The sequence below is a fragment of the Ascidiella aspersa genome, chromosome 4 (assembly GCF_963924565.1).
Source record: "Ascidiella aspersa chromosome 4, kaAscAspe10.2, whole genome shotgun sequence".
In the NCBI taxonomy this organism is placed as follows: Eukaryota; Metazoa; Chordata; class Ascidiacea; order Phlebobranchia; family Ascidiidae; genus Ascidiella; species Ascidiella aspersa.
This window is the reverse complement of record NC_139450.1, coordinates 20,781,880-20,809,767: the sequence shown is the minus strand read 5'-3', so window position 1 is coordinate 20,809,767 and position 27,888 is coordinate 20,781,880. Positions and strand designations below refer to the sequence as shown.

Here is a 27,888-nt window from a genome sequence, read left to right as displayed (position 1 = left end):
TAACGATTTGTTACTGCAAAAACATAATTTTACAACATATTTTATTTTATATGTGACAATGTACAATCTGTGGCGACAACTGCACCAAAGGTATGAAGGCAAAAAACGATGAAGTACTAGTAATGTATATACAACACACAACATCAGTCTTAAAATTCGACGCTAAAAGGAGCAGATGTTTAACTTGCGTTTCGCGAGATCTTGTATTTCACAGATGAGATATAAACGGTGATGAGGTAGGCCCAAACAAACACAAAGAAAATGAAACGCTAAAACACAGACGAGGTGCCGTATTTATACATAGTAAAAGCATCGCTAAAGAGCATCCGTGCTAAAGTTTGGTTATAAATAACGGCGTGTATTCATGCCGAACGTTCCTAAAACAATGGAACTTTCTGATAAATGAGGTAAACTTGTTGCTTTATGCTGCACGGTGCATAAAACTGTATTTTAGCCAGATTTGGCTTGGAATGCACAATCTGTAGACGAGGTACATATATTTTTATATTTGTTTGTTTAACAGTACGCGCTACCTTTAATAGTGGTGTATCGAGTAGGTACGCGCACTTTGGCACTATGCTTAAATTTCGATAAAGTGCTACACCCAAGCTGAAAACGTGATGTCATTAGAGTGTATTGTTGAATCTCACTTTAGGGACGCAGTAACGCAGTGTTGTAATGACATAAATCAATAAACTTTGACTTCATTTGGATAAATGAGTGGACTTTGACTTCAGTCATATAAATCAGAAATGTTTTAATTGAAAATATTTTTGGTAAAAAATACGTCATTCATTTTAATTTTAAAGGCGTTGAGTAATTTAAAATGACTTATTTGCAACAATGCACTAGTGTCCGCTCGGCTTTGAACTCGTGATGCTTCAACTAGGCTAATGTCGCAACAACGTTTGCAAAGAGAGACAACAGAACTTGAGGACTATGGAACAGGTTGGAACCAATTGGTACAATAAAACATATTTATGAATAGGAGATAATTTATAATCAGACAAAAACTAGTCGATACGTTATGTGTACGAATGAGATGAGGAGAAGCAACCCTAATGGCACTTCAGAAAAAAATACGAAACCATTTTTAACAACGACAAAGTGTTTGAGGTATTAGGAAAGTACTACATATTGCATCATCTACCCACCCGAACGTTAACCCCACACAGTTAAAAGGGTCATCATCAGACTTAAAAAAAGAAAATTAGTCAAATTCACTTCCGCATAAAAGCTGTGCAAATAGTAGAGAATAAACCCTTTAAACTATAGTTTAACATATAACGAAATACACTGCTAGTAATGTACAGAATAAATTTGAATTTTTCAAATATTTAGTTTGTGTCACAACATGACAAAATTAATATATATAGCTATAAAACTTAATTTTCTCCAAACAAACCTAAATAATACAGGTTTTGTAATGTTGCTATTATCACACGACAGCATGTTTAAATTTTTAACTATTTAATGGGTGTTTGGTAATATATGTATAATATATATGGCGACATAATTAAAATGCCCAAACAAACCTAAAATAAATTGTCACACGGCAGCTATGTCTTGGATGCCACTATCTTTGGAAGAAGTGTGTCTCGATAATTCTTTTGCTTTTTCTGCAATATCTCTTGTTATGTCCACCACGCCATCGCAGTTGTTTGCTAATTTCAAATTACTGTTACAGAAGCTAGTCTGAACGCTACACGACGAAGAAACAATGGTTTCAAGACTTGTTTTTCGCTGGACTGAGAGAGATTGAGAGAATGAGGCGTCGCCAATTCTGCTATCTTTTCGCCGCATGGTAGAAAATGTGCTACCATCCTATTGTAGCAAATATTAGTTATTATGCAACTTGTTAACTAAATAAGATCAAACCAACATTGATAATACGTTTAGACGGTAGACCAGGGTGTAAATTATTCACTAAACTGCATTAGCAAGTTGACAAATTTAACAAAACCACGAGCCAAAAATATGTGTAACATTTTAGATTTGTGTAATCATAACACAGTGGATTACCTATAACATCGATTTGTTCAAAATACAAATAAAACCAGGGTATCCTACATATTAAAATACCATCAATAAAGGAATTCTGCCGCGGGATCCGTCAATTACTTCTTCCAGTCTCATTTCTGACAACAGCCGTTTATCTTGCTCTTTAACCAGTTCAATCCTCAATTTACTTATAGATTCCTCTCTATCCTGGATCTTCGTTTTTAACTTTTCCATCTACAAAAATATGAAGTGTTATACTAAAATAACAAGTTTATTTCACGGAATATTTTCTATACTTTAACAAAACAAAAGCTATTACCTCGAGTGTAAAACTAACTCCACGTTTGTGGTCGTTTGAATCCGAACTATCGAGTTTGATTTGTAATTGATTTAGTTGATGTTGCATTTCTTGCATTTTCTTGTTGTGGTCATGTCTAAACAATAGCATTATAGATCAAATAATGGATGATATAAGCACAACAAGAAATACAAAATTAAGTGGTCGAACTATTCTATAACAATATGCTACCTTGTTCATTTCCGGCACACATTCAGACATAAAATTTCGGCGGTACCCTTACAACATATACCTAAAACGACAATAGACACATGATGGGCAAATATCAAAGGCAGTCAAACAACACGAAACGTTTATGATTAAATGCACAAAAGGCATACACAATTTGACGTATTACATTTCAAATCTTCTCATTTTCCAGCTTTACGGTCTTCTAAAATATCTTAAGCCGCTCCAAGACATAATATGAAAATTGTATCTCTTTATGATAGCGGATCGGAAGACAATGGGAGATTCTAAACGGCATTTAGAAAATGAAGCCTGACAATTGTTTTTGGAACTTTTTTGCTAATTTTCTCTCGGAAACCAGGCAAGATTAACTAATTTAAAGAGAACGTGCCTGCCCTACCCTGGCGATTTTATTTATTTTTTGTCTTTGGTATTGTATCCAAAATTTTTAAAATGCTAGCCTATTTTAGCATTTGTGAAGCGATCATTTTTTTTCCTTTGGAAGATCATTTTCCCTTAAACGCTATGCCATTCCCTACGCTTTGCCAAATAAAACGAAAATAAATACAATTTTTTATCGCTTTAGTGCAAATCAGTTCGTCCAAGAACAGCACGGTTCTTAAAATTACCCAGCTCACAACGTAATTTGTGACGTTTGTCATCTAAGCAAAAGTTAAAACGTTTGAAGGTAATTTTCCACGACTAGGTATTTATTAGGCAAAATTGCTTTAGCTTGAGAAGTTTAGTCAAGTTAAGTATTCATCGCTAATGCGATTTTTTCCCAGTGTTGTAATCAATGACTTAAACTTAAGTCACTGTTTTCAAATGACTTTACTTAAGTCTTAATGGTAAAATAACTTGACTTGAGTCTTTTAAACAAATGACTAAAACTATTCGATTGCTACATGTTTGTTTTTTTTGTTTTTTTTTCAGTTGAATTTTTGCTTAAAATCGGACGAGTTTACCTATATTAATGGATTATTATTCTTTTAAACTAGTGGTTTGACTCGGAGATGACTTGCTGTAATAATGACTTGACTAGTACTGACTTGCGCAACTGGTGACTTAGCTGGGACTTGACTTGCAATTTTTTTAAAAGACTTGACTTGAACAAGTTATTTCACAAATGACAAAATGACTTCAAAATGTCTTTACAAAACTTTTTTTTTCCCTTTGAAGGTAGAATCACTGCATTATAACGCTACTCAAAGCTTAAAATACTTCATCGAGGTATTGAATCGGCGCCGATACTAGCCTAGTATCGGAAGAATACCAATACTATCAGTTGATATTAAATAATAAATCGAGATCCAAAGAACCAAAACCTCATATTTTCCATTTCTTGTTTTATATCTTTCCTGACGTTTGCGGCTTCCTGTAGACGCTGGCGTTTAGATGCTTTTGTGTGTTCGAGTTCCTAGAAAAACAGTAAACTGTCGGTTAAGAGTAACATATGAAGCAGGTGGATTTGTTGTGAACAACGTAGTAAGTCACAAAAACTGATTATTATACTCAACACAGTCCCTCCAAATGCGTAATTAACGACCTCATATTCTTAAAAGTAGTGTTACATGAACTGAAACATGTGACACTGTTGAAGTGTTTTTATTGTGTCCGTTTCCTTTTTGCGTCTCCGATCAACGATTTCCAAACGGTGGGCCATGGCCTAGTAGTGGGCCACGAGACCATTTTCAGTGGGCTATAGAGCTATTTGAAAACATTGCACCTAAATATGTTTTGTTTCAGTAAAATGATTGATAGCATATCGAAAACCATATAGAAACGATGCCAATTCCCCTTTTTTGGCTATATGTGAATTATATAAGTAAAGGCAATTATGCCTTTAAAGAAAAATCGTTATACTAAATGCGTCTTTTTGTCTACTCTGAAAGTATCAACAAAGTTTAGTCAATTGAAAACTAATAGACGATTTTTTTTTTAATCATGAAACAGCGATTGTGGGTCACCTGACGAAGTATTAAACAAAATAGTAGGCAAAAACCCACTTGGTATGTTATGTTAGTCGATTGCTTCAACAGACAGACAGAGGGATAGGGCATCGATAAAATACTAGCATACACCTACTGAATTTTTGCGGTTAAATCAAATATACCGGCCACCACACCTATCGGAAAATGAAAAAACAGGAACCGAATTTTGTTATTGTGAAGAGGAAAAAACGCCGTGGCGTAGATAACGACAACGACGCGTACTGTATATTGTAAACTAATGAATGTATTTTACTACACTAAATACTAAGCACCAATTACATTTGGGTAACGTTAGGTATTATTTGTCGCGGGCGACCAGAAGCAATTTATTCCATATTGCGGGGATTGTTGCAAGAATATTGCATATGATGTCACAAATTACGTAATAAATTGACGTCATAATTAAAGTAATCTTACGAAACACGCTGTTCTCGAACGAACTTGTGAGTATTATGCAAGTAAAGCAAAGTTATTTGCGCATAGCGCGAACGAAAATTGTAGGTTGGCAAAACCAATAAACTTAGAAGTATACTTGACGTATTGGTGGCAATAAAAGATCAGCACTATATTATGTCCAAACCTGCATGGCTGCACAGTGCACAGCTTACGTGAAGGTACAGGAAGAAAGACCTTAAATCGCGTTCACCGTGATAGAAGTTGGATAGGTACTCAGGGGCGTATCCAGAAAATCAAACATGAGGCTAGCAGTTTAACATTCCACAACGTTATGTGAATAAGTAATAAAGAGTCCACAGCAAGGTGGAATGTTTCATTTTGTTTAACCAGACGAAATGCAGATATAGACTTCGTACATTATCGTGGTTATTGGAGTTGTAAATAATTTTAATCAGTTAGAAACACCGCTCGGTCGCTGGCATAACAGACAGACCACGTCATCGTCGCCTAACAAGAGGAGCGGCGCGGCGTCACACCGAGCGCCACCTAACTAACGGTCAAAGTGCGCTCGCTTTTCCACAGGCGGCTTTAATAGTAACCAATTTTACTTACGTTGGACGCAATATGGTACCGGGATTACGTATTTGCTTTAAGGTTTTACGTTTGAGGGTGGTTCCAAAATTGTTTTTTGGTTACAAACCGTGTTGCATTCATTGTATGCAAAAACTGTGTAAAAATAGTAATTTAATCTCACAAGATAAAGAATTAAAATTTGTTTCTTTAAAAATTGCTTTTTGGTTACATACTTTTTTGCATAAAAAAACTTCAAGCACAATTACCTGCGTGGAAATAAAACCAAATTAATAATATTGCCTTTATTAAAATAAACTTTAATGTGTCCAACTTGAGAATTTGATGTTGAACTTCTCAAAAGTAGAACTTCGCAAAATTAGGTACAGTTCGCAAAATATCGCATTTAATGCGGCGGTTTCAATAGTTACCAATTTCAGAATAAAATTAGATTTCACTTAGTTTATGAGGACGCACAATTATATTTTTCGTAGTCACGCAGATAAATGCGATAACCCATTTTAGGTACAATCAACAAAAATAGCCAAGGGACGATCAACAAAAATAGCCAAGGAACGATCAACAGGCAACACATATAGGCTGTATAATAATAATTAACGATTAGGGAATTACAATGTTTTTATTTAGAAAATTTAAAATGTTTTACACTTTACACACTATTTAGCGCTCTATAGCCAGGATATTACGCGTCCGTAGCATGAGTTTTTAGTAACACGGTAAATTGCCTTTTTAAATCATCGGCAATAATATGCGGATCAAGCAAATGACCTAGAGTGAAACATAATATGTAATAGTTATTAAGAGACAAAGCTTGATGAAATCTTACATTTTGTTTAACCTATACTCGAGAATGATTCGGGGAATTCGAATTTGTTATGGAGAAGCGCCTTTCCCAATATGTAGGGCCTAATATTGTTGCTGCTTTCACGAGGGCCGCATCCTACTTGAATTGTTGAAAGTATTTACTCGACCCATTTTATACACAATACAAAACATTACTTTACAATTTAAATTACACGTTTTTACACTTACAAGGAAATGGTACACCATAATATGCGACGGTGATCAACAATTAACAGCTTGATGGCTTCATACATTTTTAACAACGCAATTCGGGGCATTGCACGGATGCACGTAATATATCGCGCTTATTGCAAAAGGATTAAACCTGGGCAACGCCGGGTTTTTGTCTAGTATATTTATATACTAGCAGTTAAACTATCTTCACTCACTGTTTCTAAATCTATTTTGACTCGAGTTTGGATATCCAATCTTTCTTCATAGCGGGATTTCATCTTTACCACGTTATGTAGAATTGCGTTCTTCGGCGCGCTCTCCCGGCAAGCATCATTGAGCAAAGAATGAAACTAATAAAAAACAACATTCAAAAACCATAAAAAAATTGTTTTGTTTTTGCCGGTGGTATCATAATAAGCATAAAATATAAGTAAAGTATAAGGATAATATAACTAACTTGGGTAAAATTTTCGAATAAAATGACCAAGATTTGTGACAATTTAATTAGTTATTTTAACTTAACTTAAATGCCAAGCAAAAATAAGACTTTCAATATAAAAATAAATACAAGCAGATTATCAGATATCTCAGCTCCCTCGGCGACATTTTGCTTGTGGTATGTAACGTTATAATTACGCTAGTTTTATTTCTGTGTCTACTATGCCTGGTGGCCAACCAGCTATTATTCAGGTTACAAAAATAAGTAATTTATACCACATATGCATCTTACCACTTGTAATTCCTGTGTTCCTGCGGCGCTTATGATATAAGAAAATGGACCAAATGTCCACTTGAAGTGCTCGAGAGTATGACTAAGTGGTACCACAAGAAACGTACAATGGTCGCTTTCTTTGACGGATTTCGTTAAATATAATTCAAAATCTTTTGGTTCATGCAATGGACACTGTTTACTTGACTTTCGTGTTGAAGAAAGTTCAAGCATAGCCGAGGCTGCTGCAACATCTTTGCTAATTGCCAATAAAGAGTCAGTAGTTTTGTCAATGTTTAGCCCAACTTTTGTTGGAGAATGTAAGGCTGGTTCTATAATATCCAAACTTTGTCGCTTTGGATCATTACTAACTTCATCTTTTAAGCGAACTTCGCATTTTCGTTGTAAAGGTAATTCGTGCGGTGAAGAATTGTCAAACAATTGACATGAAGACACTCTTGTTGATTCCCCACCTCCTCTCACTGAAAAATCACACAACCTTGTGTTGGAATACTCTTCTGCAGTACAAAACTTGCTTTATTTAAATTTGATGCAAGACCTCGGCACCAGCCAATAGATTAAACTGCGAAAGGTATTTAGTATACTTAAATATATAGGAAATATTCACTTATTTAAATTTAAAAAAGTTTGGAAATATTATATGTTACCAAGTAAGTTTTGTTGTGCCTCTGGAGCTTCGGATTTATAAGTATACCTAGTAAAAGTGAAGGAAAATCTTAAAAACTTTAATGATGCGATATTCAGATGAAGTATAAAACGTTATCATAATGAGTGGTGGTTCGCTTTTTTTGCAATTTTTGCCACTTGTATTTTTTTTTTCTTGGAAGTGCGTTAGCTAAAATATAAATAATACTTTTTTTACAGATTTTGATCTCCAGTCGTCTCCTCGATCACACACGATCACCATTTTGCAAAAATAAATAAATACAGCTCATTTTAAAAAAGCCTAAAATAGTTTTATTCGAGCTTCTTCGAACAAAAAGTGGCCAAATTAATTTTATTTGAGCAACGTGCAAATACAAAAAGTACCCAATTTAGTGTTATTCGAGTTAAGGGTTAACAAAAAAGTGCAAGTTTTTATTCAAAATTCTGCAAATAAACATAAAAGGAATGGTCTCATCAAAATACACCATAAAAGCTAATTATGGGCCTCCACCATCCTTTACGAATAGATTTTCACTTATTTTGTCATTGTAGTTTTCAACTGTTCTTTTTCATTTTTCAGGTGTTTTTATTGTACATTTTAGTATATCAGGGAATCCAAAATCAGAAAGATCCTAAGCAAGAGGGTATACCCTAAATAAATAAAAACTAGACGGGGTTGTTGTTGTTTGATATTTTGTCAGGTGTAAAATTCAGGGCCTAATTTTCATATTTTTTCATTGTAAGTGGGCCAATATAAATAGGGTTATGTACCACATTAACTTTTACAATGTTATATATTTCACTTTGGTTTGTTGTTTTGGGTTTAGGTTAGGCTATATATTACATTTTTCTTTCCACTGACTTGGTTCTGCAAGAAAAAATGGAAAAGCCGCCATTCCCACCGTTACCTATGACTTTACTGATGCAACGAGGGGAGTTTTCCAAAGATACATTTTCCGTGTCACTATTTTGGTAAAAATATGCAAAATTATTTTTTAATAATTTTACAAACAAACTAATTATTTTATGGTTATTTTAACATTTACTTTATATCCCCCCCCCAAAACAACTACAATTTTTTTTCCGAAAATTAAAACATCCTCATCTATCAAATTAGTCATTTTATATTTATTACCAATTTTAAAGGTTTGCACTCTCGACCTATCCCCCCAAAATCCCTTAACACTTTACCAGCCAGGGAAATTTTTCAATTTAAAAAAATATTTCAATTTTTATCCCCTAACGAAAAAGTCAGAGAATTGGTTATACTGCGGTTTGCCGGCGTAATCTGTTTGGCTAATTTGAAAGTGCCGTACAACAGTTAATCATGTCCTCTTTGAGATATATTGCTACCGCTAGATGGTAGTATAGAGCTAAAAACAATAACATGATTTCTACCCCCAGGTAAAAGCCCCTGGGTGTACCTAGTATAAAAAAACAAACCGCCATTTACACACGAGCCTCTTTCATGTATAAAAATTTAAAGTTCTACGATTTATACTTTGCTATAAAACTGGTAACAAAACTCGGTGTTAAACCTTAAAACAAAATGAAAGAATCTACATTTTTCTGGGTGGTTTGTCAGTGTAAGTGGACCATTATCAATGGGGTTATTTTATATTTTGATCCCAACCCATGGGCCTCGACCGCCAAAATGTACAAACTACTTTAATATATATATATTTTCTTATCAAAATTTGAAATAAATAGCACCAACAGTTTTCTCACAAAACAATTTAGTGTATCAATTTGCGTTAAAACCCGTCCAAAAACAAACAACGAGTTTATGATATCACCTTGAGTAATTTATTTAGTAAAAGTCCCCCCCCTCCCCCCCAAAAAAAATAGCGATCTAAAACGGTGTAATACCCAGTATCATAACAAAAATGACAGCAAAAAGCCCGACCTGTATGATTGTCTTGAACGAGTGTCTTAACAGAGGATTTACGTCTAACAGATCTTGGCAAATTATCTAAAGATTTTGAATGACATTCGTCGATGTGATCTCTCTCCATAACAAATGTGGATGTTCGTTTTTGAAGTTCAACTGAAGCTTGGGAAGCAAGGTCAGGGGTGATTTTAACAGACGGTAATGTGGCATTCCTGTAAAAATACATTATCGTTTAAAAACATTTAAAGGATTTGTATTACCTAAATTAAAATAGAAGAAAATAATATTATACATCAACAGAAGCTACAACGCAATAATATCGAAGGTTGTACAATCAAACGAAGATCTGTGTTGTGTGACATATTTGAAGGTCATTACTAGACCATCAAAGCCACCTAAACTTTTATAAAAGTTGTCACCAATGCTTTTGTAAAGAATTTTATTGGTATGAATCGGTTTGTAAGTGTTTTTATTCTGGTGTGTTAAGATAATGCCGAAAACACGTGTGCCAACACAGAACATTTTAAAAGAACAAAGTAGATAAAAAACCCTCTGTGCTCGTCAATGGTTTATTGCGAAAAGGAAATCATCTGTGCTTTCATAGCGTAGGACGTAAAAGTTCACAAAATACTGGGCAATGCCAGAATAAAAAAGGCGAAAAACGTCGGTAAAACGCTAAACAAGTATGGGAAATGGGAAACCTCGGCTGGAAATAGTTTGCACCACGATACACACAGCAAACGTAGCTTTCTAAGTAAATTTTACCAGTTAGGAATTGGCTCTGATGAAGATAGATCAGCAGGAGACCCAAACGGAAGATAGCCCGGAAGCAAACGCCTGTACAGAAACAACATACACAAAAGTCTATGTGGGCAGTTAAACAATTTTTATAATATTAATCAATTTATATAAAAGATCGCAAAAATCAAATTTCTTTTTGAAAGGGTTTGCAGTATCTCAAAATATATTTGGCTTGTTTTATCCGCCGGACGCCGAGCGGCCGGATGTTCACGTAGCGAGAGAGAGACGAATCAATGTGCGTCTCTGGCGAGCGGCCAGCATTACTCCAAACTGAAAGATAGCCATTTACTCGAACAGAAAAAAAACTTTGCATTGAAAAATAGTGAGGCCGCTCGCTAGAGAAGCGATATACCTGAGTAGTTTTGTGTGGCAGACAGGTTTTACTTTTTAGTTAATAATTCCTTATCGATATGGCAAACAGCCCTTTTATGCACCTAAACTTACTACGGTCATTTGCCACGGTGCAATTGAGAAAATTAAACTTGAAAGAGTTTTACGCTGTTACGCCAAGTAGTTTTTTGAGAACTGAATTTTCACGTCACATGTTTTAAAATTTGTATTTACCGAAAGGAAAGTGCCGCGTATTGCAACGTTTAGGCATAAGTAAAAATGATATACCATATTAATTCGGTTCTCATAATTTAGCCTCAAAAGTAGATGCTCAATAGCTTTAGGTCCGCTGTAACAGCGTAAATATTTCCAAATATTTATATATATCTTTTTTTCAGCATTAGAATATTTTAGAAAGGGATTTTGCAATATACATTTATAATATAGTTCCTGTTAATCCAGGGTCGGGTATCGTAAAGAGTTGGCTTTATTTCAAATCAAGGCAAGCAACCTAAAGTCGCTTATACAAAGAAAAAATGTTCAACCAGACCAGGTACATCAGCATAATGGCGATAATTAATTTTTGCTGAAGTCCAACAATATGTTGCTCGTTTTGTGCTGTGTGTTTCAAACGAGGGTATAAACTTGGCCTTGAATTAGATTGACTGATTAAGCAATTGCCTTGAATATGCGAGCCCCTAGTTTGGTGACCATTGCTTTACCATAAAATGTATACCATAACAACGGTATTTACATTACATCACATGGACAACTTCAGCTGGTTAGGTTGAAAATATTTTGGCACGGGTTAAAGCAATAATATATATAAGTCGGTGAATGTTCTTTACTAACCGGTCGTGCAGCATCGGAATTAGGGAGTTTATGAGTGCGTCGTCGTTTGCAGCACGCAGCTCAGTCTGAATTTGGGAAAGGTTTGCTGCTAAACTAGGAAGCCATGGCTTGAAGGCAGAGGGTCGGATTCCAAACGGCACTATTGATAAATTAGTAAATTAAATGGAAATCAAAATACTACTTTCCATAAAAGGTTAACCTAATAGTCATACTACACACAAAACATACTTCCATAGCACAGAGATGAGAGTCTTGGTGACGTTGAAATATCTTCAAGATTTTCTTCCTTAAACTTTTTCGTCTGAGAATCTTCATTGTCAGGTTCCTGCAAAACAAATACTTTCGGTTATATTGTTCTAACCATAAAATTAATAAAGTGGATATCGGTCGTATAAAAATACTGTTTCAGGAACCAAGCGGTTTCAGCATTTGTCAAGACAGTTGTACAGTTTTATTAATTACCGCAAGTGTTTGTAACCGTTCAAAGTTATGCCGACAGGATAAATATGCAAATGGCTTGACCGATGGAGGCGTGGGCTGTACTACAATTTAACCATTTTATAGTGATTTTAATTATTCCATACTACGCTTCGTGTCAATTCTGCTTTTATGCTGTCGCTCTACATAAAAAATACTCATATGTAGATGTTCAGGATTTCGCGATTTGCAAGTTTTCGAGCTAGTAATTTGGATTAGTTTGTTTAGTTAGCTCATTTTATATATATTTTTCACTATTTACGACCGAAATGAGTAATAATTAGTCAAAATAATCTCGCAGAGTTTATGGAGCTAAAAAAAGTTGTTCATCAAGGTTGGGCACCAGGTCATGCCCAAACTATAATTTAATTGCCAACTTTACCGATGTAACTGCCAAAAAAATCATATTTTTTAGACATTTTTAGCTCAATGTTTCCGTGCATACTACTATTGTATGTTTTCTGTTTAGTAAAAATACGCCTGTTCGTATTTTTGATTTCAAGATTAACGATAAAGTTACTCCGCTTCCCAAGCGTGCACCTCGCGTAAACTTTTTACGTGTTTTTTATGCACCCTTACAATGGCACCAATGTTTTTCACATTCAGCTTGATAAAAAAAAACAATATATTCAAGCACGAGCAATAAGCAATTTTATGTGCCCAATGAGTCACGTCTCCTTATTTATAGTTTAGCCAATTTAAACAAATAAATATAAAATTGTGCTCTGTGCGATTCAGAATTGACTTTAAAATATTTCCATTGTCTGACTAATATTTAAAAATACGGTAGTTACATAACACTGGGCGGACAACTTCAGCTGGTTGGGTAAAAAATATCATAGCAAGGTTCAAAACAATAATTTTTTGCCTGTTTTTTTTTTATTCCTTTTTTGCAGTGCGGAACAATGATTTTTACATTTTGGGGGGTCCGTAACTCGTAACATTTTTTGCAGATATTGAAATCATATTTCAACTAATCTTAAGAATTGTGGTGTCCTAAAAATGATGTTTAATTAAACAACTGAAGTTCAGTTTATCACGCAAACGCAAAAACTAGTTTATTTGGTTTTAATTGACAAAAAAATTGCCTTAAAGACCTTGACGCATTTAGAACATGATCCCATTGCTCGATTTTTAAAAGGACCAATGACAGCACAGCTGTGGCCGTTCTAAATTCACGTAAAAATGTCTTAACTGAGCACATAAAGCATACATCGGCTTTTGGATAGGTGTTCTCACGAAACAGTGGACATATTGCAAAGACGTTATAGATTTGTGCAAACCGATAAAAGTAAGTTACCGAGATAGTGAGTTATGGAACACACCACAGGGCTGTGGGCAGACACATAGGACGTAAAAGCATTACAAAGTGATTTGGGGGTAAAAAGATTCACTAAAAATTGACCAAAAAAATATCAAAAAAACATTTTCCTAAGGGTGAAGAAAATTGCGTTTTAAAGCTCTGCCACAAATCCAGGGCGTCTTAAACGCTCTTCACGCCCACGTTTGGCACCTAACGTACAGTAACACAACTCCCAAGTTTACAAAATAAAAGCCTGTATGCTTTTACGAACTTTTTTGTAGATTTCGTGTAGCCATATAACTGTGGATTAAAAGGCCCTCGCTGCGGGGTGCTGAAAAAATAGTTCAATAAATGCAATTGTATCGAACAATGTTCAAAACATTTGTATCAAGCAATGTTCAAACACTTTGTCGCCCCATTCCTTTATGTATTTAGACTTGCAATTGTGCACTATTTGACCAAGAACAGCAGGTTCCCTAAGGTTACTTGTTTTTTTGACATCCCGACGTAACTTCGTGACGTCTTTTTTACCCGAAAAATCTTGAGTTGGCAAGTAGCGAGCAAAATATTTTAAGAAAAAAGTAACCTAGCAATCAACAACAAAAAAATGCAAACATTGTACAATAAAAAAATATCCATGAGCAGTTCGACTGGCCCTAAGAAGGTCACAAACGCAAGTTCACATAGAGCCTAAAGAAAGGCACAACGCGCGGTTGGACAATTATTATTTTATTTACTGAATCCCTACAAATCCATTCAAAGAAACACACACGCAAGCCCAGTCGTCCAAGCAAATAGGCTTTGAGGCGAACTCGGCACCAACGTTTAGCCGCAACTCTTTCTAATGTCTGGCCAATTGACTAGGCGTCGACAGTCTCAAAGCAGACCGAGTGCTTTCAGTTCGTGCGTCACGCTCCAACGAGACTTTGTTGTTTTGCGCCTGAGCTTGGCTGAAGGGCGCTCTAAAACCTGTTGATCTGCTTCGTTATATTATGAGACGATAAGGCACGGTTTGCACGTATATCGAATAAAATAAGCATTAATACATTTTTTGTTTTTGCAGTACAAGTTTTACAGCAACGTTCCGATGCTAACCATAAGATAGAATATCTTCAGCATTTACTTTTACAAGGCATTGGAATATCCAATTATGTAGGTGTGACAGCGGATAGTCAGGTTTCCCTTCATGATGACTTGTTGTTCTTGATCACATGCAATACGTTTAACATGCTGGGGTTGTTAGTGTATAAAAAATCAATATTTTTAATACATTTAGCTATGGGCGTGAATTATAATCAACTATGATTTAATCAGTTAACTTTAAAAAAACATCTCCTGGTATGTTGGAACAAAAATTTAAATAACAATGATGTAAAACGACGTGAAACCGCGCTTGCTGAACTTTCAGCTAACAGAGTGAAATGTCAAGCTTACTGACTATTTTTGCGTTGAAGTCTTGAGGCTGGCGTGCGAAGCTTACATTAAGCAACAATTTATACTAGATTTAGTTAACATCAAATTTTACAATTTGCATAATCCGCTTTAAAACATTATTGTTAGGTGAATATTTAAAAATTTAAATTATTCACTACCAGTAAACAAGAAGCATATAAAAGTTTACAGAATCAGGCATACTTTTGGATATGGTAATAACTAATAAACAATCAATGTATACTGTGTCTGAATTTTGTTAGTTCCTGGTAGAACAAATTAAATACACACAGAACACACACAATGGTTTTAAATTCCTGGGTGCCCTAAAGTGTAATTGACCATGACAATGGGACAATGTTGTGTGAGAGATTCCAGAAACATTTTTAGACATCCCTCAGCTAATGCGTGACAAGAATAAGCGGTCACAAAATAAAAAAGCCTTTTAAAAATGCACTATTATTTTTTTTAAATTACTTTATTATTTTTCAATTGTATAAACAGATGTCCGTCGTAGGTATCTAGGTTTTACTTATATAAGGATGTGAATTCTGTTAAAGCTATTATAGTAAACTTAACGCACATAAGAAGGTACCTGTTGTCCACAGAGAGGTAACAGGTCCAGCCACATTGCAACCATAACAACATCAACGTCAGTATAAAACACAGTTTGGCATAAGACCAAAATAGGACTAATTACCTAATTATCATATTCACGAATAAATCTAAATAAGTCCTTAATCAGTCACAATAAGACCTAAATTACCAGAATCAGGACTATGCAACATTTCACCTAACCCCAGCCCCCACCTCCAAGAACATCATAACTTCCCTAATAATTTTAGCCCTAAATCATTTTCTAACCCCACTTATTACCCACCATTAAACCAAAACAGCAGCATCCTAACTGTGCCATTCAAACTAGGGCGCCCAAACGTTGACACCAAATGGCAGATGCCAGACCAAAGGCCACCGGTCATCCCATACCCTCTCCCTACAGTTTCAGGTGTTATTTGGGCCAGTTGGGCTTTATTTTGATAAGTTTTGGACTTATCCAACAGGTTTATGTCATATTCAGGCAATTTAAATATTATTCTGTGTGGGATATAACTGTGTTTTTGTCTATATTATGTCTTTGTTCTTAATACTATGATATTAAACATTTTTGCTTTGGCTATTGTTGCTTTGTAGCTAGTTTATTTAGAAAAAAACACAAAAGTTTAACTAAGGAGTTTGATTAGTTAACTTTGACTGATATTGCACAAATATTGTGTTTATTTATATACTATTTTCATTCTCTTTATCATTTTAAAACTGAATAAAAAATATTTTAACAAAACCATGTAGAAAAGTGTTTATTAAAATAAGTAAGCATGTCTATTAACATAGCTAGGTGGATTTCTTATACAATGTCTTAAACAGCCATTCACCTATGATTATTAAATTTGACTATGTTAGTCTGCAAAAAGTTTGTTATGATTTGCAGTATAAACATTTTAATTAAGAAAACAGCCTACATAAAGGAACTGAATACAGTTGGCCCACTATGCACAAAGATATAATTATTTACAAATATTAACAGGTAGATGTGTTTGCAGTTGACTACATTTATTAACAATTTCTTAACACAATTTTCGCTTACATGTCTTCTCTTAGATGATGGAGAGGTGGGAGAGTAATGCTGCTTGTTGGTAAAATTGAATTTTGCCTTTGCGGTGATGAGACTTTTCTCACATTCCTTCATACTGCTTGTTTCATCGTTTGAAAGTAGTAGGTAGTTTCTCCAGTTTTCTGGGTCAAATCCCCAGTGACAAGTGTGCTTCTCCAAACCTCTAAATTGTTAAGTACAAAACACAAGTGAAATATTAGTATCTAGTTAAATTGTACTGCTTGTAATGTTTAAATAATTTTTAAAATATTCAAAGCATCAATCTGACAACTTTTCTAATAACGATTTCACGTTTTTAAAAGTTCTCAAAATAACGCTTAACTGTTGAATTAAATTCAATCATGTTTAGTTGGTTGATTTATCAACTGACCTGTGTGAATGACTAACAAACTTGACAGGTGATAATGGAATTTTGCAATCCAAACATACAATGCAAAGACTTTCTGGAGCAATATATATATCAGGGTAAAACATTCCATCTCCCCTTCCAAAACATTCATGATAAACTTGGATGCCTTTGGTTTCTTTCTAAAAATACAAACCTCATCTGTTTTCTTTGTTTCAGATATGAAAACTCAACGCTGGTCGCTGGTCGCTGGTGTTTGTTATCCAAACACAAATGTGACCAGAGTAATTCATTCTAAAACCATGGATTAATTTACACCAACTTAGTGATAAGCATGATGATAGCAGTTTTTAGTTCTGTTATGGCTGTTGGTTTATATAAATTGGAAGCTAAGCTTATTTATTCTTACGTTTTTTATGGGAAGCTTTTGTTGTACCTGATTTATTTGCCTTTTGGATGTAAGCTGATAGTCAGCACTTAGTGTGGAAACAAGTCTTTCTGCATCTGTCTTAGTAATTAGTCCACATTGAGTAGTGTTAAAAGGCAAAATTCTGAGGACTTTAAGAATTTCAAGTTGATCTGGTGAACACCTGCTGCAGTATATGTGCAGTTCTGCACATATGCGGTTGATCTCTGATATACTGAACTCCCGAAGAACCGTTGTTAAAATCTGTGCAAACAAATCACAGAGTATGTTTAGGGCAACGGTCTCAAACTTCAATTGCTCTGAGGGCCAAATAAAACCATTTAGAATAACTCCTCGTCAAAAATACACTAGATCAGGGTTATCAAAAATTGTTGGCTATATTCGAGAAACATGTGAGATTATAAAACAAGTAATCCTTAAAAAATGGGCTGTTCATGAGTGAGCTTGTGCACAAACAAACAAGTACAGTCAAGTCAAATTGCATTTATTCGGTATATATAAGTTTAAATAAGCTTTTCTGTTGGAAAAATACCAATTGGGCACAAAAATCACATTATTCAATACAATGATGTTTATCAGAATGATTTTAAAAACAAATTTTAGACCCCCTGGCAAATGTTAGGCTGCACACAAACCACACAAAAAGTAATAGAGCGTAAAATCATTTATCCAGTCAAAAGTTGCACTGATGTCATTTAGAATACACTGACCACATTTGCAAAGACGTTATTAGATTCCAGCAAACAGGGAAAGTTGGATAACTAGTATGGCGAGTTTTGCTTTTCTACAGGTGCAAAATAATGGTAATTTTATTTGTAGAGAATTTCAGATACATATTATTCCTTGTACAAATATTAAAGGTATAACATCACACGTTATTTAGTGTTTTAAAGATGATTGAATTTAGAAATATATTTATGAACTACATCGTTCTTTATTTAGTGTAATTACTGGAATCACGGAGAATTTCCTTAAATATTTTCTCTGATGTCAAATTTATTTTCTCTCCAGCGCAACTGCAAAAGTATTTCAAAACGGCGGTTGAAATTGGTTTGCTGGTCGCTGTTCAACTAAACATCCAATCAATTAAAACGCAACTTCAGGAAATCAAGTTTAAATTAGCCAGCTCAAACAATATATCAATTACTGATATCTTCCCTTGTCTACAATACAAGTATTATGGCATTACGAAAAGCATTGCTTAAAGTGACCAAAGAAACAAAAATGGCCCTCTTATTTAGTTTGACTTTGTGTTTTGCTTTGAACAACTTTTGAGATAAATTTGCCTGATAGAGATAGATGCATGGACGCAGACTTCATTTACAGGGGTTCTCTAAATTTAACACTTAGCAGGACGTAAAAAAGATATACAGATTAAAATAATTTAACTTTTAGTATTCAATACTTGACCAACCGGTTCACTGAGTTGTGAAGCTGTTTGGCAAATGCCTTTTGATATAAAAATTAATGACCCGAAAAAACTTTGACATTGCATTTATGGGCCGCTGTACTGCATAAAACCTTTAGGTAATTCATAAAAAGCAAATAATACAGTATGGTTTCTGATGGCTGATTAATGTGTAACAGCGGTAAAAAGGCAAAATGTCTCAGTAGTTAAGGAAAATGATCCATAATGGATGTCGCTCATATTTTGTCGGTTTATGTGAAAACAAGAGTCCAAATCATACACATCAAGAGAAATGTACAGTATTTTACAGAAAGATTTGTCAATATTTAGGGGGCTGAGCGCCCCAAATTTCTCCTAGGAGTGCTTGAAACATCCCAAGCATTTAGAAAAAGTGGAAATTATAGAATTTTTTAACAAGACATAGTGTAAAGTAAAAATTAATATATTTATATTTATTCTATTAGAGGGACTGTATCCTGGATGGAAGCTGGTGAAACAGGAGGCAACCAGGTCATGCCACAAAAACTATATTTTTTTTAGAGCGTTACTGTGTAAACACCAAAAAAAATTGCGCTTCTTATGAACATCTATATATTTTTACTATGTTTTTTTTATTAAGCTTTTATTAATTTATTACCCTAACCTAAAGGCCTTAATCTCAGATTTTTTTTATTGGATTTTTTTGTGCTTCGTGCGATTAGACTACTTTTCTTATATATTTTTTACAAGAGTTGCCTTACAAATAGGGACGTTGAAGATATAATCCCGGGGATTCTAGAATATTAGGTTTCGAATCTGGAATGTTGAACTAGTATGTTTTTATTAATTTTTTAGCTTATATTTTTTCGGAAGGAGGGGATTAATCAAAATATATCCTATAGTTCATTATTGGAAAAACACTATACAACAGTGGCGTATCCAGAAGGGGGTGGGATTCGGACCCCCGACTCATAAGAGAGGTGCGAAAATACAACCTGTGGGCGCACATGTCTGCTTTTTCTACTTTCACACTGTTACATATATATAAGCTGTTTTGTGATGAACTGATGTGCAAACATAAATCAGTTCTTTAAGCACAAACTAAATAGTGTTTATTTGGGTAAATTAGCAGAAATTTTCAATTTAAAAACTACTTGAAACATTAAGCAAATAACAAAGGTTTGCATATTGCTCGAGATATTGACATTTTTTAGTCTAATTTAATAGTTTTCCAAGGCTATGAGTCTCACATCTTTAGGTTGAATGGATTTACTTAACACAGGCATAGCAAAAGCAGCAAAATGTTTGTGCAAAATGCAAAAATTTTTTGTATTTACCCAATAAAACTAGACAAAATTTATGTGGAGAAGAATGGCCTGGAATCCCATGGATCCGCCCATGCGAATGTCCTACTTGTCTATTTAATTGGAATTGCTACTGTAGTAATTACTTTTTTAAGTCAATATAGGAGTATTTAAGCGCTGCCAATCAAAGTAAAACTGCAAACAAACTACACTTCTAGGATCAAAATTGAGTATGTTTTAAAATAATAAACAATTTATATGCATGTTTTAAAATAATGAACAATCTATATATATAAATTTGTGGCCCCAATATCTCATTTTGTGACATAACAATCCTATATACCGTGGACGAGAAACTATCTTATGCCCACCGAAAGTTTGTTTTTTTCCCCAGCATTCAAATAATTATTGCATTAACGCACTTTATTTGTGTTAGGGTTCGGGTTAGCGTTTGGGTTAGGGTGGGTCAAGTGTTATTAATGCCATCTCACACTTTTGGTAATCTTTTGTGAATTTTCAGCGAATATTTTCAATTTATCTACGCCGGGAGAAATGAAGAAAAACTTAGCGTTGTCAGTTGTGGAATACACACTTGCTGATCAGCCAACCTGATTGAATAACAAAGGAGGAAAATATCCTGCATTTACGGTTGATCAAACAAGAAACGAAAAATGGCGTTTTGCGTTTGATTTTGATTTTGCATTAGCTTAAGAAGCGTGACCCAATTACATTAAAAACATTGACGCTTCGGACGGTGAGTTAAACCCTGAAAAAAACGATAGTATCACTTACAAAAGGGGGGTCCAAGCCCCTAAAAGGATATGCCATTGGCCAGGAACATTAACTGTGCCTAACTCAATGTTTTAGCAAGAAAAAAGTAAACTGCTTGACTTAGTGTTGTCAATTGTTGCATACAAACTTGCCGCTCAGTCAATTCAAGACGAAGAAATAAAAAAAAAGAAAAGGTGAAGAGAACAAAAATCCTGCATTTTTACTGTTGACCCAGGTACAAACAAAAAACAAGACAGTGTTTTGTACTTCATTTCACTTTCGCATTCACTTAAGATGTGTGACCCAATTACATTGAAGAATTTAATCAACAGTGGATAAAGAAGGAATATAACATAAGTATAACAATGTCACCGTTAAATAAATGTAGTAAAGAAACATCAATGAATAGCTTTCTTCCTTTCAATCTGGATATGATCGCAGGCGATTGCATGTTGGATTGTCGGTTAATATAGCAGCATAATCAGTACTTAATATTACCCCTCTTTCTGCGGCATCATTCACAACTTAAACAGCACATACAAACAACTTTAATTTGTTGTACCCATAATATGAGGAACATGAATCGGTAAAATGCAATAAAAAAGTAGCGTAAAAAAAAAAAATAAGAATCTGGGCCAACCAAATCCTCTAAAGTAGTTTAACTGTTGATTTTATGATGCAAAACTGAAATGCCTTGGTAAAACTCTACAGGTTTTGCAGTTGCAAGAAGTTTTGGGGCAATTGCTGCTTTCTTGTTGGTCATTTGTGGGTGATTACTAAACAAGGAAAATATGACAGTTTCTTCAACAAGATACCAATGGTGACGATGAAGCTTATTAAAGGCAACCTCACCGACTTTCTTATCAATTGAAGTGTATGCCAGCATTAAATTGAGAAACTCTAGGTCGGTCATGTTCAAATGGCGGATCGCGATCCGGTTCCGGATCTTTTCAGCATTTTGTGCGGATCTTCTAATGTAGTCTTAAAAAAATAAACTTTCTACAGTGTTTTCATGTGAATACCAATTGTCATTATTAATGAATTTTGTAAACAATCAAGCATAGAACGAGACTCCCAAATGCTAATCTTTGTGAGCGTTTGAGGATATCAGTAGGCGACAGAAAGCCCCAATTTGAGGCTATTGTGAGACCTGAAGTCTAAATCAGGGGTCTGCAACCTACGGCCCGAGGCCGGATGCGCCCCGCCAATGTAATTCATTCGGTCTGCCGCCTCTTTGACAAACTAGATACGAGTCCATTTCAAATACTTTTTGACTATTTTAACTACCTAAGTGCGAAAACTTTTACCGCTTCGCGCGAATCATCTTTCTACGTCCGGCTCAGCGCTTTGTTACCGTTAATGGAAAAAGCATTCAAAAATATTGGACATATATTTTTTAACATTTTGTATTTTCAGCAATGTAATAAAAACTTGCAAGAAATTTAAAAGAAATGCCGGTATACCTAAAAAAATCGCCCTCGCTTCGCTCGCCAGATGCGCCCTGACTTCGAAAGGTAAACAAACACTAAACAAGATTAACTATTAAAGTTATCGCGTTTACATAAATAAAGCACCATAAAAATTAAAGCGTGTCCCATATGTTTACTATTCGTATTTGGTGGATCATCATGTTGTCAGGTTTGACTGTGGTGGATCATGGCAGAAATCATTTGAACACCCCTGCTCTAGGTCATTGATTGATGCATCACATTCAATGCTAGCTTTAAGCCAAAATGGAACATAGAATAATTGCTAAAAATGTGGTATACCTTTGAAAAATAGCTTCAGAACCCATCTGTTCAGACCACATAAACATTTTTTAGCAATACAAAACTTGCCCCATCCACCTTGCACTGTGTGTTCCACCTGGTTGATGATGGGAGACTTTACATTGTGTTGTGGCGCCTAGTATATCCAAAGTATTTTCTGCACATTCTTTGTAGTATCCTCTTGAAAAGAGTTGGGTTTGTTTTTCCTTATGAATGATATCCTGATTTATATCCTTGACAACTTCCAGAACTCTGTCTTTCACCACATCAATGGAAAAATTGTTTAAGGTTTTTGAAATTTGTAAAAATATTTTCTGGGCCAGACAGTTCCTTTCCGAAGAATATTTTCCAAACTGCATTAACAACCAGTTCATCAATATGATGCCGGCATGCATTATAAATAAGTGTTATTCCTATGGTAACTTCTAATAGTTTTGCAGCACCATTTTTCCTTCCAACACAAATGATTGCATATTTTTAGTAAGTTTCCATAAGATTATCATTTTAAAAGTGGCTTCTGCTTGACATCCACCTGTTGTACTTTGCAATTGTTGAGCACCTAATAACTTCCCATTGGTGTAACCAGGTTGTCCAGACGCAAATATTGCAAGAGCCTAGAACTTAATGAATTACAGCATGCCTTGGTGGATTTGCAGAAACTTCGTCCAAAACTATTTGCGATATTTTAAATCTGTTCGCAAGCCTGAGCCTATGTGTCATACTGTTAAAGTTGTGAATGATGCCACAGAACGAGGGGTAAAATTAAACACTGAATATGCTGCTATATTAACCGACAATCCTCAGCACTGTGCAAGCTTGCTGCAGGCTGTTGAAGATCACAGGCGATCATACCCAAATTTTCTAAAAACAACCTTGGCTAAAACTGAAGAAAGCTATTCATTGATATTTCCTTACTACATTTATTCAACTGTAAAAAGGTTTCTGTGATTTTAACGACAAAAGTAGAGTATCGTGTTAAGAAAAGTCCCAGTTTAACAATTTTAGCGCAACAACTTTGGGGTGTCTGCCGATATAAATATGGTCCAATTGTTTTAAAAGCTTATTAAACTGATTTGTATGTGACACATAATGGGATGTCAAGCAGGAAACATAAATTTGAAAAAAAAAGGTAATTCTGTACATCCGTAAGGTATAGTCATTAGAATAAGAAATTTTAGTTCAGTGGCAAATTTTGAAAATAATGACCCTTGAGTAGGTGTCTTTTGCAATACTACGACCTCGCTAGAGATTTATACCCATGGCACCCCAAGGGTGCCCGAGGGCCACGGTTGAGAACCCCTGTTCTAAACCAATTTATTAAACATTTTTTACCAGGTGGATCTTATTGCTTTTTTAACATAATGGCAGACGCAATCAATTTTTAAAGCAAGAAAACTTACACCGCAAAATTATGTTTAACAATAAAAATTATTCAGTGCAATATATATTGTAAAAACAATAATGATCCTAGGATTACTCTTACAAACTTCTTACAGCCTTCTGGTGACAAGTATTCTTGTCTAATTTTCTTGCGCCTCAATAGTTATAATGCTTTGTTGGCCTAACGAATGTCTAAACAATAATATTCTAAAAGTTACAATGTTTTAAAAATTAACAATAAAAGGAGTGATCTAAGAGGTACATTTTTTAGATTTGCTAAGCACAAATAAAAACATAGTAAAAGCATAAAAAGCTTGCGCTTTATCTACATAGTTAAATTAGACAAAAAATATAGAGATTACAGGAGGAGCATGGCCTGGTGCCCCTGCCCATGTCATAATTGTTTTTTTGGTTATTTAACTGAAATTGTTACTATCAAGATTAATTTTTGGAAATTAAAGTACAGTACCTAAGCTCTGCTAGTTAAAGTAACACTGCAAACACACAACAATTTTATGATCAATTTTGAGTAGTTATGTCAAAAAATAAAGAATTTATGTGCCTAGTACTATCCTTTTTACCATATATACATAAATCATGCTTGGCACTTTGTAACTAATTCAATAGAATGCCTTTTTTACCAACCTGGGGTAAACACAAACGCTTTTCTCCGCCAACTATAAAGCATGCAATGTTTCTTCCTGCCAATGTTGTCTCTGCTCTTTGAGTTGAGGTATCATTTGGCATCAACAAAGGTATTTGTATTAAAGGAGGAGGCGGATTTGGAGGAGCCTCCTTATTATCCTTAAAACAAAAATACCAATATAGTAAAAGAAATCCATTTTTAATCGGTCACCTACTTTAAACCACAATTGGGCTGCAAGAGCAGAATAACCACTTGGGCCACCCAAGCTGTCAGCACTACTAAGTTGATAACAGTTCAATGTAGTCTTCAAGCTTTCTGAGTAGGATTGGTGGCAATTTTTTTCCATTTTTATACTTCAGAAAAAAACCTAACAGAGTTACAAATAAAAAACTGGAAAATCATGACATTATTCTATAAATAGAATATTTGTCTTTTTTATCAATTTCTGGAATATAATTGAAACCCATAAATAAAACTACAAATAGGTCAAATTGAAAAGCTTTTCCAACTTACAACTTAGACAAAGAAAGCAATGTAGTGTGACTGTTTAGGAAAAAATATAGATTTAAGTTAACAACGGTTAAGTTAACAACCAAATTTACAATATTTATTGTTATTAATTTATTTAATAAAGTTACCAAGATAAGAGGGATAAATTGCTTTATTTGTAAATTGTTTTGTAGTAAATATTTAATCAGAATAAAATAAACCTACTAGAAGTATGGCAGGATGCTCTGGTTATTGGGCAACTACAGCTGCCGAAGAATCCGCCCCAAAACTCAATAAATTAGTACAAAAAAATAATTTACTTTAAATTTTTTTTTTTGGATTTTTAAGGATTGATTTTACACTTTGATTGTTTTCATGCATAGTTAATCTGATATATTTTTATGAGCATGAATATCTGTGAACATTTGTACTAAAATTGGCGGGAATTCATTTTGTTACACCTTCCTGAAAAAATGTTTTGTGAAGCTCAGTTGTTTAGAGAATAAATGCAGAGCTAGACATATGACGCATTGGCCCTAAACTTTCAAAATACCAGGTTGTTCTTTTTAATCAGTACAAAATGCTTTATAGTAACCACCAACAAAACGTCTTCACATAACAAAGAAATGAACTAGACTGTCTGTCAGTGAACAACATAATTGCTTGCAAGTTTTACTGTATAGGCCTTATGCATTATCTTTAAATTACTGAACAACAAATTTGTTTTATGTTGGTTGTGATTGAAAGCTTAACCTTTAAATTAACATTTTCTTATCATACCGTCACTGTAGTTTTGTCTATTTCAAGAAGCATTCTATCTAATTTGAACAAATAAAACTCTTTAAAAAACCTGAGTAAAACCAGGAACATACATTTTGTTAATTAATATATATTTCGCCAATACTGGCATAGTCAGTTTTCTGATCGTGATCTAATGCAAGTTGCGCTGCGCGGACAAGGTACCTCTTGTGACATTCGATAAGAACAAGGTGAGATTAAAAGGGAAAAAAAGAAAATTGCTGAAGGCATACATTGCGAACTGTTTATCTAATGCAGTGCTCAGCAAGCCGTGGGCCGCGAATGTAGCCCAAATGTAAGCCCTTGTGCCACTATTAATGGCCTGAGGGATAAGCTTTGATATTTGCTCTTTTATGTGCAGTTTGGGCCGCGTGATAACCGTATATTTATTGTAATGTATTTTTAAAATGGCGTGACTAAGAGTTTTATGCTCATTTTTATTTTAGGGTTTATTTAAATCGAACATTTTAGGGTTTATTTTAGGAATATTTTAAGGTTTAATTAAATCTATTACTTCAAAAAGCACAATGCTTACTATGGCGTGCTGTGCCGTGTGACCAGCAAACTCTACAAAGTACAATTTCTTTCAAATTAGTCTATAAGGGCGGTTATTTTAACTCAGGTTTCAGTTGCATATTTGCAAATTCTCTCAAGAAAGAAAAAGGTTTTCAAGAATAATTATTTTATGACATAACTTTGTGACGCCTTACTAAACATTTTTATGCCCTTGCTCCCAAATCCTGTATGCGCCGTGGGGCGTGGACCTTTAATAGCTTTCAAAAGAGTATTTTAGGCCGCAATGAAAAGTTTGCCGACCACTGATCTAATGCAGCGGTTCTCAACCAGTGGGCCATAGCTCACTGGTGGGCCATGGAAACTTTTTAGGTGGGCCACAGACCAATTTAAAAAAGCTAGATTTATTGAAGAATTAAGTTTGTTTAACTATACCTAATTTTACAGGAATAATGGCTTGGGGAGGAATTAAGAAGGAATGTAAATGAAAGTAAATTTGTCAATTTATCGTTCAGAAGCAATTACCTCACTAATGCACGGTAGAATATGTAATCTGTTTTGATATATGCTCCGCTTTTTTTTGTTACAAACCTTTGTTATAGTTTGTTCTTTCAGAAAAAATTATTGGGCCACAGAACTTTTGTGCAATGTAAATGGGCCACGAAAAAAAAAAGGTTGAGAACCACTGATCTAATGCAAGGTAAAATAATTTTTTTATGTTAATAGTGGCATTAGTTATTTTTAACCATTTGGCTTTGCTAAAATCCAGTTACTCATTGGTGGAAGTTCTAAAAATGGAATTCCAGAACACTTTATCTAATTTGACTTTGTTTCTGTCTGAGCTAAGCATATCTATTTAGCTCTATGCATACTGTGGCAATCACAAAGTGTGATTTCTATTAATTTGATTTTAAATACTGATATTTCAAGCAATATGCAAATCACTCTTATGTGCCTAATGCATCACAGCTGTTACATCTTATTTTAAATTACAAACTTTTGCTTTTACCCAAATAAACACATTTTGAGCGCAATTAAACTGGATTTGAGTTGCAAAGAAAAACTTTTTATGTGACAAATACATAAGAAAAAAAAGCAGACATTTGCACCAGCAGGTTATACTTTAGCATTCACCATGTATGTATTTGTTAAAATCACCTTGGGCGCAACCCTTCAACCTTTCTCATTTTCTCGGTCCTAATTTTCCTTGGTAATTGTTTAGCATGTGCAAGTAAATATTCACTAATATTACTCCCCTGCGCTGCCAAATATGATATCCTAATACAGATGACCAGTGTCGACTGAAGAGTGACCAACACCCAAAGCAAGCGGTCACTGCTATTCTTAATCTATTCTACTCTACTTAGCTTAGTGTTGCTTTATTATGCATACTAAGATTCAACTGTC

General features: G+C 34.5%; 1 protein-coding gene across 1 annotated transcript; it reads right to left on the bottom strand.

Annotated features, from left to right (window-relative positions):
- Positions 1 to 24: 24 nt before the first annotated feature.
- LOC146148619 (uncharacterized) lies at positions 25 to 27,888 on the bottom strand. Its single transcript, XM_083388426.1, has 15 exons — positions 24,896 to 27,888; positions 24,681 to 24,839; positions 17,434 to 17,667; positions 17,022 to 17,179; positions 16,625 to 16,814; positions 12,000 to 12,096; positions 11,772 to 11,910; positions 10,554 to 10,625; positions 9,804 to 10,000; positions 7,253 to 7,713; positions 6,738 to 6,872; positions 3,853 to 3,944; positions 2,321 to 2,435; positions 2,083 to 2,235; positions 25 to 1,824 (listed from the first exon to the last, which is right to left on the bottom strand). The coding sequence occupies exons 1-15, from the start codon at positions 25,025 to 25,027 to the stop codon at positions 1,549 to 1,551; spliced, it is 2,610 nt and encodes an 869-aa protein (XP_083244552.1). The 5' UTR covers positions 25,028 to 27,888; the 3' UTR covers positions 25 to 1,548.